A 17,895-nucleotide genomic window follows, 5' to 3' on the forward strand; every position below is an offset into this window, starting at 1 on the left:
CGGAAAAAAAAGGAGGAAGGTCAAAAGGGGGGTGAGTGTAACAGATGTGAAACGGCTAGCTTAGTTAGCGTGGGCGCTAAATAGCGTTTCAATCAGTGACGTCACTTGCTCTGAGACCTTGAAGTAGTAGTTCTGCAAGGGCCGCGGCTTTTGTGGCGCGATGGGTAACGATGCTTCGAGGGTGACTGTTGATGTATGCAGAAGGTCCCTAGTTCGCGCCCGGGTATGGGCGAGGGGACGGTTTAAAATTATACTGTTACACAGCGCGTCGATCAAAGTTGGTGAAGATGAATGTTCTGAATGGATAACAGTAGTGTCGAACTGGAACAGAAAGGAAATGGTCTAAAATTGGAGTGGAGGACACGTGTGTGGATGATATTGAATCGCTTCTTGTTGGGATGCGTTTGTTAAGTAAGGATGTATATGTGGGAGACCCGTTTGAGGTGTAACAAATTGTGAAGTAGGCCAAGAGTGGTCTTATTATGATTATCTGTATTTATGAAGAACAGAGGAAGATTGCAGTGGGCCTCAAATGAATCCGGGCAACATACATTTTGTGCTTTAAACTTCGGGTGACGACAGATGTTCAGGTTGAATACCTGAAGAGAATTCCTGGTGTGGTTGGTGCCCAGCGTCTGACCCGCTGGGTGAATGGAGAAAACAAAGAAAGTCTGTCGGTACTGTTGAACTATGCACATACCTATGCATGTGAAGCTTGATTATGTAAGATGTGCTGTAAGAGCTTTCATCCCCAAACCACTGCAGTCTAAGAATTGTAAAGGATTTGGCCATGTTTCAACGGTGTGTAGAAGGATGGTGTTGCAATTGTGGTAGGGATCATGATCCTGAGTGCCCTGCATACAGGGTGAAGGAGATTGAGGTTGCAAAAGTTATCAATCTCCTATGAGGAGGTAATTAAAATACTTGAGTTGATGCTCCTGGAGATATGATAGTGGAAGCACCACAGCCTGTAGTAAATGTGTGCTGCTAGTCAAAAGATGCTGTGTGTGTAAAAAAGGTGGATTTTGTGGCGTTCATTGCCACAGTTATAAACTGTGCTGCTCAAATCTCAACGAAGTCTAAGAAACTGGACATTACTGTGGCTGCTGCAGAAACGTTTGTTGGACTTAACGATTTTACCTCTATTATATTTTTTATGTTTGGCAGTTTGTTACACTTTTGGGGAATTATGTTTCCATCCCGCACAGTAGGTGGCGGGATACAGATTAAATTGTACATTCGCCAATATACCATAGAAGAAGATTATTTATATGCGTGTGTGTGGGTTGAAGATGGCCGCCGCTAACATGGCGAAAGAAGGTTTTGAAACCCAGTTCGCCTCTGTTATGGAGAAGGTGCTGAAGACGGCAGTCATGGAGACAACGCAACTTTTCGAAACAACTATTGAGGAGCTGCGATTCGAAATATGCAGAATAAAAGAAGAGAACGAGGACCTCAAATCGAGGCTTCGATCCCCTGAAAATGTGAAGAAATCGACGGGTGAAAGTGAAAGACAAACCGCAGAGCCTGGACCGAGTCAAAGAACATCACGTATCGGCAAACGTGACATTGGTGTCCAATGTGGTGAGTAGAAACCGGGTTATTTGTTCCCTCCAAACAGTTTGTTTTGAGTTTAAAATTAGTAGATATTGTACAAATTCAGGTAGGTCCCTCCCGTTTCGTTTGCTCCCTTTCAATAAACGTTTTGCAACAGAATCGGTGGAATGAATACACCTTTGGACAAGCTAGCTAAGCTACGTTCAAGTGATCACACATCCTGATAGCTAGCTATTCAGCTGAGCATATGAAGGCTCAAAGTTGAGAATATTTAACAAAACTGCTTCATGTACTTATGTTTAATTTGTATATACTACAATATTAAACAGAACACGTTTGAGAGGTGTAGCCTATATTATGCATTCATAAATTACTGATAACCTTAAAAATGCTAGTCACTTTGCAACACAGGATGTTGTCATGTCATCACCTGGTTTGTCATCTTCACCTCTACATTTCCTCATCTCCTAACCACTGTCTCTCCTAATCTGGTATTTCCAGTTCTGACAGTGCAAGCTTTGCCACTGTCTGTGGAACAGCACCTGCGCGAGGAGGACCTGCACCGTGGGGCCTACGACAAGGAGGACAACCCACAGATGGCCTTTGTACTGATCAAACAGGAGGTGGACTGGGTAAGACGAGGCTTCAAGCCTGAGTCCCAGATCTGTGGGTGCTGTCTTGCCAATTAATCTACCTCTATACTCAACCTGTTGTTGTCGACCCCAGTGAAAAGAAAAACCTTAACACTGCTCTCCCTAGAATCACTTGTGTATTTAAGCGTACATATTGACCTCACAGCCTTCATCAGAGTTTTTGTTGACCCTATTGTGGTTGTCTTTCCCCATTCACCCCCCCCCCCCCCCCCCCACCCAGGAGGCAGACTATTCTGATGACTACTCCCCCGGGTACATACTGCTAAAGCAGGAGGGGGGAGAGCCCCCGACTCTGGTCCGCAGACAACCTCTCAGAGAGTTACCAGGCAGAGGTAGGAACTAGGGAGACATGCATCTTATTACAATGTATTAAACAGTATTGGGTTGAGAACCAGGCTCTAATAATATATATAATAATCTCTCCGCTGTTATTCTGTCTTTTTTTCTTTCTGTTTCTCCCTTTCAACTTTCCCCTCTACCTTTCTCCATCCTGTCAATCTCCCTCCCTCTGTAGCCCTGGTCCCACCTGGAGCCGTCAGGGCCCTGGTCAACCGTTACACCCAGGAAAGGCCTCCTATCACCCAGCCTACCTCAGCAGAGGCCCCCCTCCAGGGAGAACCAGACACCCAGGAGACCCCCCAGGCTCTCAGCCCATCCCAGCCCAGGACCAGAGAGTTTACCAGTGGCAGTGCAGGCCAGGCCCCTGGAGCAGAACAGCAGTCACTTGTAATACCAACAGCAGAGTCTCCAACATTACACCAGACAGCATCTCCTCAATCAGCAGCCACTATCCAGTCTACAACAACTGTCCTGTCTACTGTAATGGCGCAGTCCACGGTAACTACTCTGTCAAAAGAAACTGTCCAAACGACCGCAGCGGTCCAGTCGACTGTAGCGGTGAAGTCGACAGCAGCATCGTCAGATCGCCCGCCACCTGTCATCTCCGGGTTACCCAGAACCCCTCTTCAGAATACACAGCCCAGCCCCGTACCCCCTCGTCCATCCCCATCTCCTCGACCATCACCAGCACAGTCCCACACAGACATTCTACCTGTAGCTCGTCCAATAGCAGTGCCCTCAACACAACCAGCTAGGCCTACAGCTGTACCTGATGGACCACCGGCCGCACCACCAACACAACCGCTACCGCCTACAGTTTTGGAGAAGTCGGATGTTGCCACGGCAACTCCGCCAACACCGGTCCAGTCCGCTCAGTTGCTAACTTTGTCTGAAGAACTTGCCGGCCCCTCTGAGAAGCAGGTGTCCTTGGTCACTGAGCATGTGCAACCGTCCCCCACTCTGCCATCACCGAAGTCCCCTGTTGTCCCAGAGAGGACGTTTGATGAAGCCCCTGTACAGCTGTCAGCCCCTGCTGTAACCACACCCTTTGGCCCCTGTCAGATGTTTATGACACAGTTTTCAGCTCAGTTGTCAGTAGCACCCTTAGTACGCTCCCTACCGAGGGTGGAGGAAAAAGAGGAGGAGGAGGAAGATGAGGGGGAGAGGCTTTCCCCCCTCTCTGCCACGTCTATGGAAGCTGTGATGACCAGGTCTGTTGCTACGGAAACGACCCCCGTCGGTGAGAAAAAGGAGGAGATTGTTGTCCATTTAGGCGGCAAGCGAAAGTCAAGTCGACGTGAAACGCTCCTCTCCGGTCTCCGCCTCCGCTTAAGGCCCCGCCCCCAGGACAGCACGCCATCTCCAGTGGTTGCTAAGAAACCCAGAAGAGAGAGAACCGCCCCTCTAGACCATGACTACTCAAAGGTGATGGAGGACGGAGAAGAAAAGTCCAGGGAATCACACGTTGACCAGGATGTAGTAGAGGACACAGCTAACGGTGAGACGGCTGACGACAAGTCTAGTGGACAAGGAAGTAGTAACCACATCATCAGTGAGGAAGAGGGAGGAGCTAACACTGATGTGACCTCTCTGACCAGACAATCACCTATTGGTGGAGGTGTTGGTGTGTCCAAATCCAAGAAGAGAAGCATGACCTGGGTGCAGGCTCAGAGAGGTTTGGCCCTAGCCCAGGCTAAGAGGAGTAGGTCGAAGGTCACTAAGACCTCACAGCAAGGTCAGAGGTCAGAGCTTAGAGGTCTGGTCACACAGACATCGTTTCTGCCTTCCACCCCACAGCGCCGCCGGTCGTACAGCCCCAGCCCTCATGCTGCGTCTACCTCAAGCCTCAGCCCACGCCGCACCAGCCCGCGTTGCACCAGCCCTCACGGTACCCCCAGCCCACACCAGGCTACGGGGGCGAATGTGAACCCTTCTCCTACCACCCCTCCTCACCCACAGCCTCACCAGTTCAAGGTAATTTCTGCCACCCCTCGTCGCGGCAGACCTCGCTCGGCGGCCGCGGCGTTATTGAATTTGAAACGTTCTCCCTCCACCCCTCAACCTATCCCCTTCATTGTCACCGTCAGCCCTCACTCCGGATTTAAAAAGTCCCCCCCATGCACGCTGACATTCCAGCAGGCGCAGCGGTATCGCAAGTCACAACCGATGTGGTCGCCGCCAGGACCGTTCCAGCTCCAACAGTCTCCCAAGTCTCCACGGAAACGTTTTACCAAGAACCAGTGTGCAGACTGCGGTCGTGTCCTGAGCAGCGCCGCTGCTTTAGAGAGTCACGCCTCCCTCCACACAGGGAAGCGCCCGTTCGCCTGCTCTGCCTGCGGCAAGGACTTCCCCAACCTCAAGGGCCTCAACCGCCACGCCCGCGTCCACGGTGAACAGCGGGGCCACCAGTGTCCGAAGTGCGACAAGACCTTTGTCTACCGCTTCGGCCTGACCAAGCACGAGCAAATGGTTCACAGCGGCGTGCGGCCGTTTATCTGCCCGATCTGTGACAAACGCTTCGTCATTCGGCGCGACATGGAGACGCATCTCCGCGTTCACACTGGAGAGAAACCATTTGCCTGCTCCCTCTGTGTGAAGCGGTTCAAGAGGCGTGTGGAGCTGAATGTTCACCTGAGGTGGCACAACGGGGAGAAGAGACACTGGTGCTCGTACTGCGGGAAGGGCTTTCTGGATTACAATAATCTGAAGAGGCACAAATTTGTCCACACTGGGGAGAAACCTTACACCTGCTCTGAGTGTGGCAAGCACTTCAAACAGACTGGCCATCTGAAGAAACACCTGAAGACAATACACAAAGACAGATAGAGAGGACAGGGGACGAGCCTTTAATGGCACCCTATTCCCTATATAGTGCACTACTTTGGACTAGAAATATAGCACTATATAGGGAATAGGGTGTCAGATGGTGATGAGGGAATAGTTCTGTTTGCTGTGAATTTGCTTTTGTTTGGAAGAATCATGCTGCGAGAGAATGTAGCAAAATGTTAAAGAAAAATGTTGAATTTGAATTGAGTTGATTAATTTAATTAAAACTAATTCTGGTTGTCATTTGTTTTTCATTCTATTTATTAGGAAAGTTAGAATCCTAAAACCAAATTGAAATTTAGGTGTACTGTGTTAGTCACACAAAATGCTTTTAAAAAAAAATGTTCTGCAGGTTTGAAGTTGTTGCTTTAAAATGTGTTTATTCCGTTTTATTTGTACTTAAATCTGGTCTGGTAAAGGAAGTTTCACTTGAACAACCGTCGAAGTCGTAATGTTTCTTGTGGAGGGGGTTGTTACATTTCACCACTGACCTTTACATTTCCTCCAAAACATGACAACAAATCCATTTGACAATTACACACTTATTAATGCGGATAATGTCGCTAGTTTTATCATATAGCCAATGTTAAGCAAACAAGCTAATTGTATTATTAGTAAAGTTAGCTAGCAATCAAGCTAGCTAAAATCTTATTGGTTGAAGAATTGGTCAGACTTGAATATGGGGCATTCATGTGCTTGTGGGAAGTTGTAAGTCTGCCATGATCGTGTTTAAGTGCTTTTGAAATGTTTGGTAGGTTGGTATGATCATTATGACAGACGATTCCTCGACGTCTAATCTAAGGCAGGGTTTCCCCAAACTTTTCCCTCTCAGCCTTAAGTGTCCCGCTTGCAACGCCTCATTCGGTAACTGTTGAGGTGGCGCAATCGAATAAGACGCTTGAGGAGGGTGGTCACGTGTGTTTGAGAGTTCAAAACCGGTATGGGCCGAATCAGGAGGATGTGGTACTCGCTTAGCAAGCAGCGTGACGTCCTTTACACTATGGCAAAAAACAAAACGTGGGGACAGAGTTTGGGAAATCCTGATATAAAAGGCATACATTCTTATTCAAAACATGGTTAGGTTTCCAACAGATTATATTTTCAATGTCCTTATTAATAAACAATTGATCATACTTTTTTTTTTCTCAATGTCAAATAAAAATCGAGACCAAGGGATCCAAAATATTTTCACTCAGGGGGCCCCCCCTTCCAGCATTGGGGAACTCGTACCACATGTTAGGTTCTAATTCTTTGAGTTAATGACTCCACGGACACTAGGAAAGCTTATCCAAATTTAATTCTTCCCAAAGGGTCGATAGAGCTGCATTCAGACAAACAACATTTCACACAAGTACTGACAACCCTTTCTCCTAGGCTGAGTCTCTTCAACTCAAGGCTGTCATGGTGATTGATAGACAGTCTCTTCTCCCAGAGGATCCCTGATGGCTAACAATAACATATCCTGACATAATGTAAACGTTATACATTACCCTCTCTCCCTCAGTGACATTGTTAGGTTATAAGATCTCTACCCGTCTCCCCTACACATTCCAAAGCCATCTGGTTCCTACAGACCATTAACTTCTGAAGTAAAAACCAGTCCCTCACCGTTAGATACTATTCTTCTGAGTATAACTATGTTCAAAGTTTAACCCAAACTCTAACACGTCTATTTCTATTGGCACTGTTCATGACACAAACTGTTCACGCCGCTCTTGGTGGAGAGAATGCTGCTGGGTTTAAAGCTTATTTCCTGCAATTCTACACATTTTGTCATGGGATGCAAAGGAAATGTTGCTGTTTTAAAGCTCCTTTTCTTGCAATTCTATACATTTGGCCATGTCTAATGTGTATTTATGTGTTATTTGACTTACAAACTTGTCAAGATCTACGGGCTAAATAACCTATACTGAACAAGAATGTAAATACATGTAGAGTTGATCTCATGTTTCTTGAGCTGAAATAAAAGATCCCAGAAATGTTCCATTCACAAAAAAGCTTACTTCTCTCAAATGTTGTATACAAATTTGTTTACATCCCTGTTAGTGAGCATTTCTCTTTTGCCAAGATAATCCATCCACCTGACAGGTGTCCCATATCAAGAAGCTGATTAAACAGCATGATCATTACACAGGTGAACCTTGAGCTGGGGACAATAAAAGGCCTCTAAAATGTGCAGTTTTGTCACACAATGCCACAGATGTCTCAGATTTTGAGAGAGCGTGTAATTGGCATGCTGACTGCAGGAATGTCCACCAGAGCTGTTGCCAGATAATTGAATGTTAATTTCTCTACCATAAGCTGCCTCCAACATACTTGTCAATAGTTTGGCAGTACATCCAACTAGCTTCACAAGCGCAAGTGTAACCATGCCAGCCCAAGACCTCAACATCCGGCTTCTTCACCTGCGGGGATTGTCTGAGACCAGCCACCCAGACAGCTGTTGAAACTGAGGAGTATTTATGTCTGTAATAAAGCTCTTTTGTGGGGAGAAACTCATTCTGTTTGGCTGGGCCTGGCTCCCAGTGGATGGGCCTATGCCCTCCCAGGCCAACCCATGGCTGCTCCCCTGCCCAGTCATGTGAAATCCATAGAATAGGGCCTAATGAATTTATTTCAATTGACTGATTTCCTTATATGAACTATAACTCAGTAAAATTGTTGCATGTTGTTTATATTTTTGTAAGATATAAATTTAAAAAACGTTAGTTGACATGGGCTCGTTGATCTGGACATTTCTGACAAGTTATAAATAGCTCTCTAAGGTGTGCAATGACTAACATGACGAGAGGAACTGATGATGTACTACCCAATTTCGAAATTACACCTTGTGCATTCCACTATTACAACTTTCAGAGCTGGACTGAGTATATACAGGGCCTTCGGAAAGGATTCATACCTTGACTTTTTCAAATTTGTTACGTTACAGCCTTGATTAAATAAATTAAAATCCACAGCAATCTACACAGAATACCCCATAATGACAAACCGAAAACAGGTTTTTAGAAATTTGTGCGAATGTATAAAAAAAATGTATTCAGACCATTTGCTATGAGACTCGAAATTGAGCTCAGGTGCATCCTGTTTCCATTGATCATCCTTGAGATGTTTCTACAACTTGATTGGATTCCACCCGTGGTAAATTCAATTGATTGGACATGATTTGGAAAAGGCACACACCTGTCAACATAAGGTCCCACAGTTGACAGTGCATGTCAGAGCAAAAACCAACCCATGGAGGTCAAAGGAATTGTCCGTAGAGCGCCGAGACAGGATTGTGTCAAGGCACAGATCTTGGGAAGGGTAGCAAAACATTTCTGCAGCATTGAAGGTCCACAAGTACACAGTGGCCCCCATCATTCTTCCTAGTGCTGGCCGCCCGGCCAAACTGAGCAATCGGGTGAGAAGGGCCTTGGTCAGGGAGATGACCAAGAACCTGATGGTCACTCTGACAGAGCTCCGGAGTTCCTCTGTAGAGATGGGAGAACATTCCAGAAGGGCAGCCATCTCTGCAGCACTCCACCAATAGGCCTTTATGGTAGTGGCCATACAGAAGCCATTCCTCAGTAAAAGGCACGACAGCCCGCTTGGAGTTTGCCAAAAGGCACCTAAAGACTCTCAGACCATGAGAAACAATATTATCTGATCTAATGAAACCAAGATTGAACTCTGGTCTGAATGCCAGATCACTGTAGCTGTACACAGCCAATCTGTAAATAGCACACCCAACTACCTCATCCCCATATTATTTATCCTCTTGCTCTTTTGCACCCCAGTATCTCTACTTGCACATCATCATCGGCACATCTATCACTCCAGTGTTAATGCTAAATTGTAATAATTTCACCTCTATGGCCTATTTATTGCCTTTACCTCCCTACTCTTCTAAATGTGCACACGCTGTATACAGATTTTTCTATTGTGTTATTATTGACTGTACGTCTGTTTATGTGTAACTTTGTGTTGTTGTTTTTGTTGCACTGCTTTGCTTTATCTTGGCCAGGTCACAGTTGTAAATGAGAACTTATTCTCAACTGGCCTGCCTGGTTAAATAAAGGTGAAATAAAGAAATAAAAAGCCTAGCTTCACATCTCACCTGCCACCACCCATACGGTGAAGAATTGTGGTGGAAGCATCATGCTGTGGGGATGTTGTTCAGGATCGAGGAAAGATGAACGGAGCAAAGTACATAGCAATCCTTAATGTAAACCTGCTCCCGGGCGCTCAGGACCTCAGACTGGTGGCAAAGTTTCACCTTCCAACAGGACAACGACCCGAAGCACACAGCCAAGACAAGACTTGAACCTGATCAAACATCTCTGGAGAGACCTGAAAATAGCTGTGCAGCAACACTCTCCATCATTATGGGGTATTGTGTGTAGATTGATGAGGGGAAAAAAAACAATCAATTTTGCAATGCTGTAAGTAACAAAATGTGGAAAAAGTCATGAGATCTGAATACTTTCCAGAAGGCACTGAATGTATGTATGTATATACACACACTACCGGTCAAGAGTTTTAGAACACCTACACACCAAGGGGTTTTATTTCTACTCTTTTTCTACATTGTGGAATAATAGTGAAGACATTATAATTAGGAAATAACACATGGAATCATGTAATAACCTCAAAAAAATTGTTAAACAAATCAAAGTATATTTTATATTTGAGATTCTTCAAATAGCCACCCTTTGCCTTGATTACAGCTTTGCACACTCTTGGCATTCTCTGAACCAGCTTCACCTGGAATGCTTTTCCAACAGTCTTGAAGGAGTACCCACATATGCTGAGCACTTGTTGGCTGCTTTTCCTTCACTCTGCGGTCCATCTCATCCCAAACCATCTCAATTGGGTTGAGCTCGGGTGTTTGTGGAGGCCAGGTCATCTGATGCAGCACTCCATTACTCTCCTTCTTGGTCAAATAACTCTTACACAGCCTGGAGGTGTGTTGGGTCATTGTCCTGTTGAAAAACAAATGATAGTCCCACTAAGCGCAAACCAGATGGGATGGCATATCACTGCAGAATGCTGTGGTAGCCATGCTGGTTAAGTGTGCCTTGAATTCAAAATAAATCACATACAGTGTCACCAGCAAAGCACCACCACACTACTTCCTTCATGCTTCACGGTGGGACCCACACCTCAAATTTGGAATCGTCAGACTAAAGGACAGATTTACACCGGTCTAATGTCCAATCCATCGAATGTCATCGACCAGGTAACTCTGGGTCTTCCTTTTCTGTGGCGGACTTCATGAGATTCAGTTTCATCATAGCGATTGATGGTTTTGCCACTAAACTTGAAGAAACTTGAAAAATGTATATGAAAAAATAAATCATTATATTTTGATTTGTTTAACACTTTTTTGGTTACAACATGATTCCATATGTGTTATTTCATAGTTTCGATGTCTTCACTATTACTCTACAATGTAGAAAATTGTAAAAATATAGAAGAATCCTTGAATGAGTAGGTGTGTGCAAACTTTTGAATGGACTGTAAGTATATATATATATTTAAAAGAAATTGGAGGAACCCATGCCTCACAGTGTTGAAATCACTGTTCTAGACCACCGCTCAGGCCAGGAAATCTGCCCTGTGTTTGTGCTGGTGTAACTTTAGATGGGCCAGTCGTTTGAAGCAGAGTCCACACACAGCACAGCAGTACGGTCTCTCCCCAGTGTGTGTGCGCTGGTGTACTTTCAAAATGTCCACCCGCGTGAAGCTCTTGTCACACATAGTGCAGCGGTGAGGTTTCTCCTGTGTGTGACTGCGCTGATGCAGCTTAAGGTTCCAGAGCCGACTGAACTTGTTCCCACAGATGGAGCAGCAGTAGGGCTTGTCTGTGGTCTGGCTGCACTTGTGCCTCTTCAAGTCGGAGAAGGAGGTGAAGCCCTTGGAGCAGTGGCTGCAGAGGTGAAGTCCCTCTGCCTGGTGGACCCGCTGGTGGACCTTGAGGTTGCAGGCCTGGGTGAAGGTCTTACCGCACTGGGTGCAGGAGTATGGAGGCCCAGACCCTGAACTCAACCCTCTCCCCGTTTTGTGTGTCTGCTTGTGGTCCTTGAGGGAACCAGCGTCTGGGAAGCTCATGGTACATTGATTGCAGGCATGACGCCTCCCCCCTCCTCCTGTTACCTGCTCTTGTGAACGATCTCTGAGGTTTAGAGAGTGTCCAAAATCGTCAGCGGCATCATACGGGCTCTCTGTGTTGTTGTTGTGGGCTGAGCTTCCAGAGTGGATGGCTCGGTGGCTGGCTCTGTTACCCAACTCTGGGACACCGTGTTCAGGGTACAAGACACTGGAGTCCTGCAGGTACCCCTCCTCGTTTATCAACAGGCAGTTCAGGTCTCCCACCTCCGGGTGGGGAGATGGCGTTGGCGACTCCACCTGCTCCCTCCGGATCCGATGGGGGCCAGGCATGTGGGAGCGATGGTCGCCCCCCTTAAACACCCCCAGGTTCACTTGGTAGTGACCCACAGCTCCGTAGCTCAGCGCCCCCAGACGAGACGGAGAACCAGGAAGCCTATCCAGCCCTTCCATGTCTAGAAGATGGTCGCCACTACCGCCACTGCAGTAACCAGACTTATCAAAGTCACCCCCTAGTTCCTCCATGCTGTAGTGGGGGCGGTAGAGAGGGTCGGTGGGGTCCCCAGAGTCTCCCTCGGGGCCTGGTGGTTCAGGCCTCTGGTCTAGACTGGATCTCCACTCATCTTGGCACTGATGTAGATCCTGCTGAATAAAACTCTTACTGGGCCCAGAGACGTCTGAACCATCAGCCTCTGAAGAACATAGAGTACATGTGGCATTAGAAGCATTAATATTTAAGACATTAGAATTACTAGAAACATTTAAGACAGGGGTGTTAAACTCATTCCATAGAGGGCCTAGTGTCTGCTGTTTTTTTTAAATGTCCCTTTCCATTAAGACCTAGACAACCAGGTGAGGGGAGTTCCTTAATAATTAGTGGCCTTAATTCATCAATCAAGTACAAGGAAGGAGCGAAACCCACAGACACTCAGTGGAAAGAGTTTGACACGTGATTTAAGGCATTGGCAAGAGTAGAAACAGTAGTAGAGTAACTGTAATGTTAAATGTGTACTTACAGTTTCATGTTGACATGTGTATTAATGAATACATTTGAAATGACACAGCATATTATAAGTTACTCTTATTATCATAAAGGTTGGCTATTGTCTTATGTTTGTTGTAAACTCCTGACTCACCATCCAGGCAGAACTCCCATCTCTCCTGTAGCTCAGTGTTGTGGAGAGCCTCCTCTTTCAGCAGACTGTCCAGCTTCTGACCTCCGACCTCTGTGGACTGGAAGAGGAAATTAATGAGTTGATTCTGACTAAATGATGGATAAACGGACAGTGATTGAATAGAGCTGACATGATGGTTCTCTACTCAGAATTCTCCTCTGGGACCCCCAGACATCTCACAACTCTGCTGCAGCCCAGAACTGGAACAGTTCAAATATGAGGAGAGGTTTTAAAAAGGCTGCCCAATTCTTCATCACAGACTATCTGTTCTAATATATCCTTTAAAATAACATTTCTAACTGAACTTTCTGTAACACTGCACCCTCCACCCATCACAGGTGTTTAGTCCCCTAGATACAAGAGATTCTCCTAGGGCTGGTGGCCTCAGCCTCCATGTGTTTAGTCAGTCCCCTACCTACGTCAGAGATTCTCCTAGGGCTGGTGGCCTCAGCCTCCATGTGTTTAGTCAGTCCCCTACCTACCTCAGAGATTCTCCTAGGGCTGGTGGCCTCAGCCTCCTCCAGATCATTTAAGGCTGTTTCCCTGGCCACACCCCCACAGCTGCTCCACTCCTCCCCTGATACCTTCTCCTGCTTCAGGCCACGCCCCCTCTCCACACCTGGCCACAGGTAAACAAAGAGAACGTTTCATTTGGAGTAAAAGGTAAGTAACATTGTGGATAATGGAGTCACCTCACATCAGATGAAGGAAAGGAAACATCTTATTAAGATGCCACCACCACCCATGACTGACTCCTTTCTTAAACCAATACTGTCTGGTCAGTGATCACCAAAGTATAAAAGGTACACATTACAGCAGCCCCACTTCAGTGATTCCTCCGTATATATATATATATATATATACACACAACCAGTCAAAAGTTTGGACAAACATACTCATTCCAGTTGAGGTCGGTTTTCAATTAACAGGTGTGCCTTATTAAAAGTTCATTTGTGGAATTTATTTTCTTCTTAATGCATTTGAGCCTGTCAGTTGTGTTGTGAAAAGGTAGAGGAGGTATGCAAAAGACAGCCCTATTTGGTGAAAGACCAAGTCCATATTATGGCAAGAACAGCTCAAATAAGCAAAGAGAAATGACAGTCAATTATTACTTTAAGACATGAAGGTCAGTCAATCCAGGAAATGCCAAGGACTTGTCATGTTTCTTCAAGTGCAGTCGCAAAGCGCAGAGTTGCCTCTACTGCATGGGATACGTTCATTAGAGTTAACAGCCTCAGAAATTGCAGCCCAGTGCTGCACCTGGCCTCCACAAACCCCTGACCTCAACCCAATAGAGATGGTTTGGGATGAGTTGAACCACAGAGTGAAGGAAAAGCAGCCGACAAGTGCTCAGCATTTGTGGAAACTCCTTCAAGAATGTTGGAAAAGCATTCCTGGTGAAGCTGGTTGAGAGAATGCCAAGCGAAGGCAAAGCTGTTAATTAAAAGCGGCTAGTTTGAAGAATCTAAAATGTACAATAAGTTTTGATTTGTTTAACACTTTTTGGGTTACTACATGATTCCATGTGTTATTTCTTAGTTTTGATGTCACTATTATTCTACAATGTAGAAAATAATAAAAAATAAAGAAAAACCCTAGAATGAGTAGGTGTGTCCAAACTTTTGACTGGTACTGTGTCGTTAGATGTCTCTCTTCTCACCTGTCTGTGAAATTCCTAATCTTATCTCATGACCTTCCTTGCCAGCTCTCCCACAGTCTCCACACTTCCCCCTCTGGCCTCCCTCTCTGTCCCTCTCCTTGCGACTGTTCTCCGACCACTGCAGCCGCTTCTTCAGCGACTCGACCTGCTCCCGGTTCCGGAACACCTCCTCCAGGAAACTATCCTCCACCAGCCTGGTGATCTCGTATATGGCTGACTTAAGGACCGTCTCCATGACCCCGGAGAGCTGCGACTGGAAGGTTATAATGGCTGCGGACATCATGGCAAAGTGTCTATGAGCAGCAAGCTACAGCTAAGAGATAGTAACTTTTAGCTACTTTTGTTCAGGTTGGTCAGTGTTACGATTCCGTATTTCAAAAGGAAAAATCGCTCAAATTAGCTGCAAAGATACAGGTAACTAAACCACTTTTGTCTGTGTTAGCATGCTAGCAAACGTTACTGTTGGATGTTGTGGTCTCTACCTAATGCATTTTTAAAAAATATATAATTTCGAGATATAAGATATATATCTGTATATGTATTTACAGTATATGAGGCTATTCGAATAAATACAAATACCAGAGGTATTGAGAGAAAGCAAGGCTATGGTAGTTGGCTCGGCACTTACTTTGCTAGCCAGTCAACACAATAAGCATCCACCCCCAAAAAACGTACTTCCGGAAACAAACTAACGGGTCGGGTAGTGGGACATTCTACGTTGGAACGTTACCTTATTCGAGTTAAAAAGACGACCTTCATTTATTGTGTCAATTGACAGGAAATGTACACGGGAAGCAATTTATCTCCGCCATCACTCAGTGCGTCACACAAAGCACTGTGCGCCGAGTCCATAAAAGAAGAAGAAGTCATATCACCAACATAGGCCAATTCTGATCAACCCTGTAATTGCTCGGAGGAAATATGAATATATTGTAGATTCATATGAAAGTGTGGGTTGAAGAGAACCGCTGCCAACAAAAAAAGTAATATCAACAACTAAATGCATGAATTTGGTGCACTTTAAGATGAACATTGAGAGATTAAACATTTTTCAGGTAACTAACTTGCATCTTCCCACCTGCAAAGCAGACATTGCAAGTATTCAAGTACAATTACTACTGTGGGTCTCTCTACTCTGGAACAGTCTCCTCTGGAACACATACAGTACCAGTCAAAAGTTTAGACACACCTACTCATTCAAGAGTTTTTCTTTATTTTTACTATTTTCTACATTGTAGAATGATAGTGAAGACATCATAACTATGAAATAACATACGTGGAATCATTTAGTAATCCAAAAAGTGTTTTAAAAAATGTAAATGTATTTTATATTTGAGATTATTCAATGTAGCCACCCTTTGCCTTGATGACAGCTTTGCACACTGTTGGCATTCTCACAACCAACTACATGAGGTAGTCATCTGGAATGCATTTTAATTAACAGGTGTGCCTTCTTAAAAGTTAATATGTGGAATTCCTTTCCTTAATGCGTTTGAGACAATCAGTTGTGTAGTGACAAAGTAGGTGGGGTATACAGACGATAGTCCTATTTGGTAAAAGACCAACTCCATATTTTGTCAAGAACAGCTCAAGTGGGGCGGCAGCGTAGCCTAGTGGTTAGAGTGTTGGACTAGTAACCGAAAGGTTGCAAGTTCAAATCCCCGAGCTGACAAGGTACAAATCTGTCGTTCTGCCCCTGAACAGGCAGTTAATCCACTGTTCCTAGGCCGTCATTGAAAATAAGAATTTGTTCTTAACTGACTTGCCTAGTTAAATAAAGGTAAAAAAAAAAAAAAAAAGTAAGCAAAGAGGCTGTGTAAGAGTTATTTGTCCAAGATGGTGAGTGATGGAGTGCTGCATCAGAAGACCTGGCCTCCACATCAGAAAATAGTAAAAACAAAGAAAAAAACCCTGAATGAGTAGGTGTGTTCAAACTTTTGACCGGTACTGTATATCTAGTGTATTGCCAAAAACCACTCAACAACTTCAACCATAGACACAATGCAGATCGCCCGGTTAACCAATATATGCATGGGCACTGGTTAGTTGGGCCAATTGAGGTAGTATGTACATGAATGTATAGTTAAAGTGACTATACATATATGATAAACAGAGAGTAGCAGCAGCATAAAAGAGGGGTTGGGGGGGCACACTGCAAATAGTCCGGGTAACCATTTGGTTACCTGTTCAGGAGTCTTATGGCTTGGGAGTAAAAACTTTTTGACTTAGACTTGTCCTAGACTTGGCACTCCGGTACGGCTCGCCATGCGGTAGTAGAGAGAACAGTCTATGACTGGGGTGACTGGGGCCTTTGACAGTTTTTACGGCCTTCCTCTGAAAAAAAGTAGTAGAGTGTAATTCGCATAGCAAGTTAAAGTTAGTTAATTTGTCATATACATCTCATATACATGGAATACTCAGTGCAATGAAATGCTTACTTGCAGGTTAACCTCTCAACAATGCAACAACAATAGAACAAGTATGTAGCTAATTGAATAAAAAGACTAATAGAAATTAAAGCTTAATGAAATATATATGTATATATATATATTTTTTTACAAATAGTTACATATGGAATGTATGGAAATAACAGACATGAGCCAGACATGTTTGCTTGTAGAATGGAAAAGGTAATAAGACTACGATTCATTTAATTTAGTCAGTTCTACCACCTCAACATTGCTAATTTTGAACAGGGTGAATTAGAATGTTTCAGTAAAGTTCAGCTTCTGTCCACAGGGGAGCACTGTGTCACATTTCACAACCTGTGATCGAACCCGGGTCTGTAGAGACGCCTTAGACCACTGTGCCACTCGGGAGGCCCCAATGTCTATTATTTAACATTACTATTAAAATAGTACTCACTCAAATGGGTAATCGTTAACAGGTTGCTAGCTGTCTCATAAAGCCATCATCGAAAACCACGTATTTTCATCTTCTCTGTTTTGGTAACATCCTGTTGTTTGACTGACGTTTCGCAACGGAACCTTGAACCACAAGGGGGCGTTGTGTTTTCACTCCGTTGTAAACGAGGCGTAACTGCTGCGGCTCTTTGACTTTCTGGCTGTTCTGCCCTCTCCACCTCAATCACTAATGCCTCAACCTGTTCCCTTTTTTTTGCCCCTCTTTCAGAAGAAGTTCTGAATATCCATATTTTCTCGGTGCCATGCTGCAGATTCTGCCTGAGTGATGACATTGACATCTAACTGGTGCTTTAGGGGTGGGGTCAAGGGATGTGAGCTGCACTGTGAAATCTCTACCAATCACAGCAGGCACTGTGTCACTCCAGGGACTTTCTTGCAGTGCTTGCACCATTTCTGCCTTCCACCCCACTGCGCCCCTGGTCGTACAGCCCCAGCCTTCACGTTGCTTCCACTTCAAGCCACAGCTCATGCCACTGCTGCCGATGCCGCATCAGCCCTCGCCAGGCTATGGGGGTAAACATGAACCCTTCTCCTGCCACCCATCCTCACCCACAGCCTCACCTGTTCAAGGTCACTTTCACCAACCCTTGTCCAGGTAGACCATCGCCCTGTAGCAGTCACATCCGTCATCATGAAGTGCTTGGAGACTAGTCAAGTACCATATCACCTCCACC

At 45.2% G+C, this 17,895-nt stretch overlaps 2 protein-coding genes across 3 annotated transcripts; one reads left to right on the forward strand and one right to left on the reverse strand.

Annotated features, from left to right (window-relative positions):
* The first annotated feature begins 272 nt into the window (after positions 1-272).
* On the forward strand, positions 273-6,549 carry LOC110497227 (zinc finger protein 777-like). The gene is made up of 4 exons (XM_021573227.2): positions 273-1,584; positions 2,059-2,189; positions 2,431-2,542; positions 2,725-6,549. Exons 1-4 carry the CDS (start codon positions 1,272-1,274, stop codon positions 5,373-5,375), a joined length of 3,207 nt encoding a protein of 1,068 aa, XP_021428902.2. The 5' UTR covers positions 273-1,271; the 3' UTR covers positions 5,376-6,549.
* A 4,234-nt stretch (positions 6,550-10,783) lies between these two features.
* On the reverse strand, positions 10,784-15,019 carry LOC110497238 (zinc finger protein 133-like). 2 transcript variants are annotated; one of them, XM_036934074.1, is made up of 5 exons: positions 14,926-15,019; positions 14,298-14,567; positions 13,120-13,256; positions 12,599-12,695; positions 10,784-12,154 (listed from the first exon to the last, which is right to left on the reverse strand). In XM_036934074.1, exons 2-5 carry the CDS (start codon positions 14,530-14,532, stop codon positions 10,953-10,955), a joined length of 1,671 nt encoding a protein of 556 aa, XP_036789969.1. In that variant the 5' UTR covers positions 14,533-14,567; positions 14,926-15,019; the 3' UTR covers positions 10,784-10,952. The 2 variants fall into 2 exon arrangements, with proteins under 2 accessions (XP_036789969.1, XP_036789968.1); XM_036934073.1 differs by having other exon boundaries at positions 14,298-14,970.
* Positions 15,020-17,895: the final 2,876 nt, after the last annotated feature.

Source organism: Oncorhynchus mykiss, chromosome 10 (genome assembly GCF_013265735.2).
Source record: "Oncorhynchus mykiss isolate Arlee chromosome 10, USDA_OmykA_1.1, whole genome shotgun sequence".
NCBI classification, from domain to species: domain Eukaryota; kingdom Metazoa; phylum Chordata; class Actinopteri; order Salmoniformes; family Salmonidae; genus Oncorhynchus; species Oncorhynchus mykiss.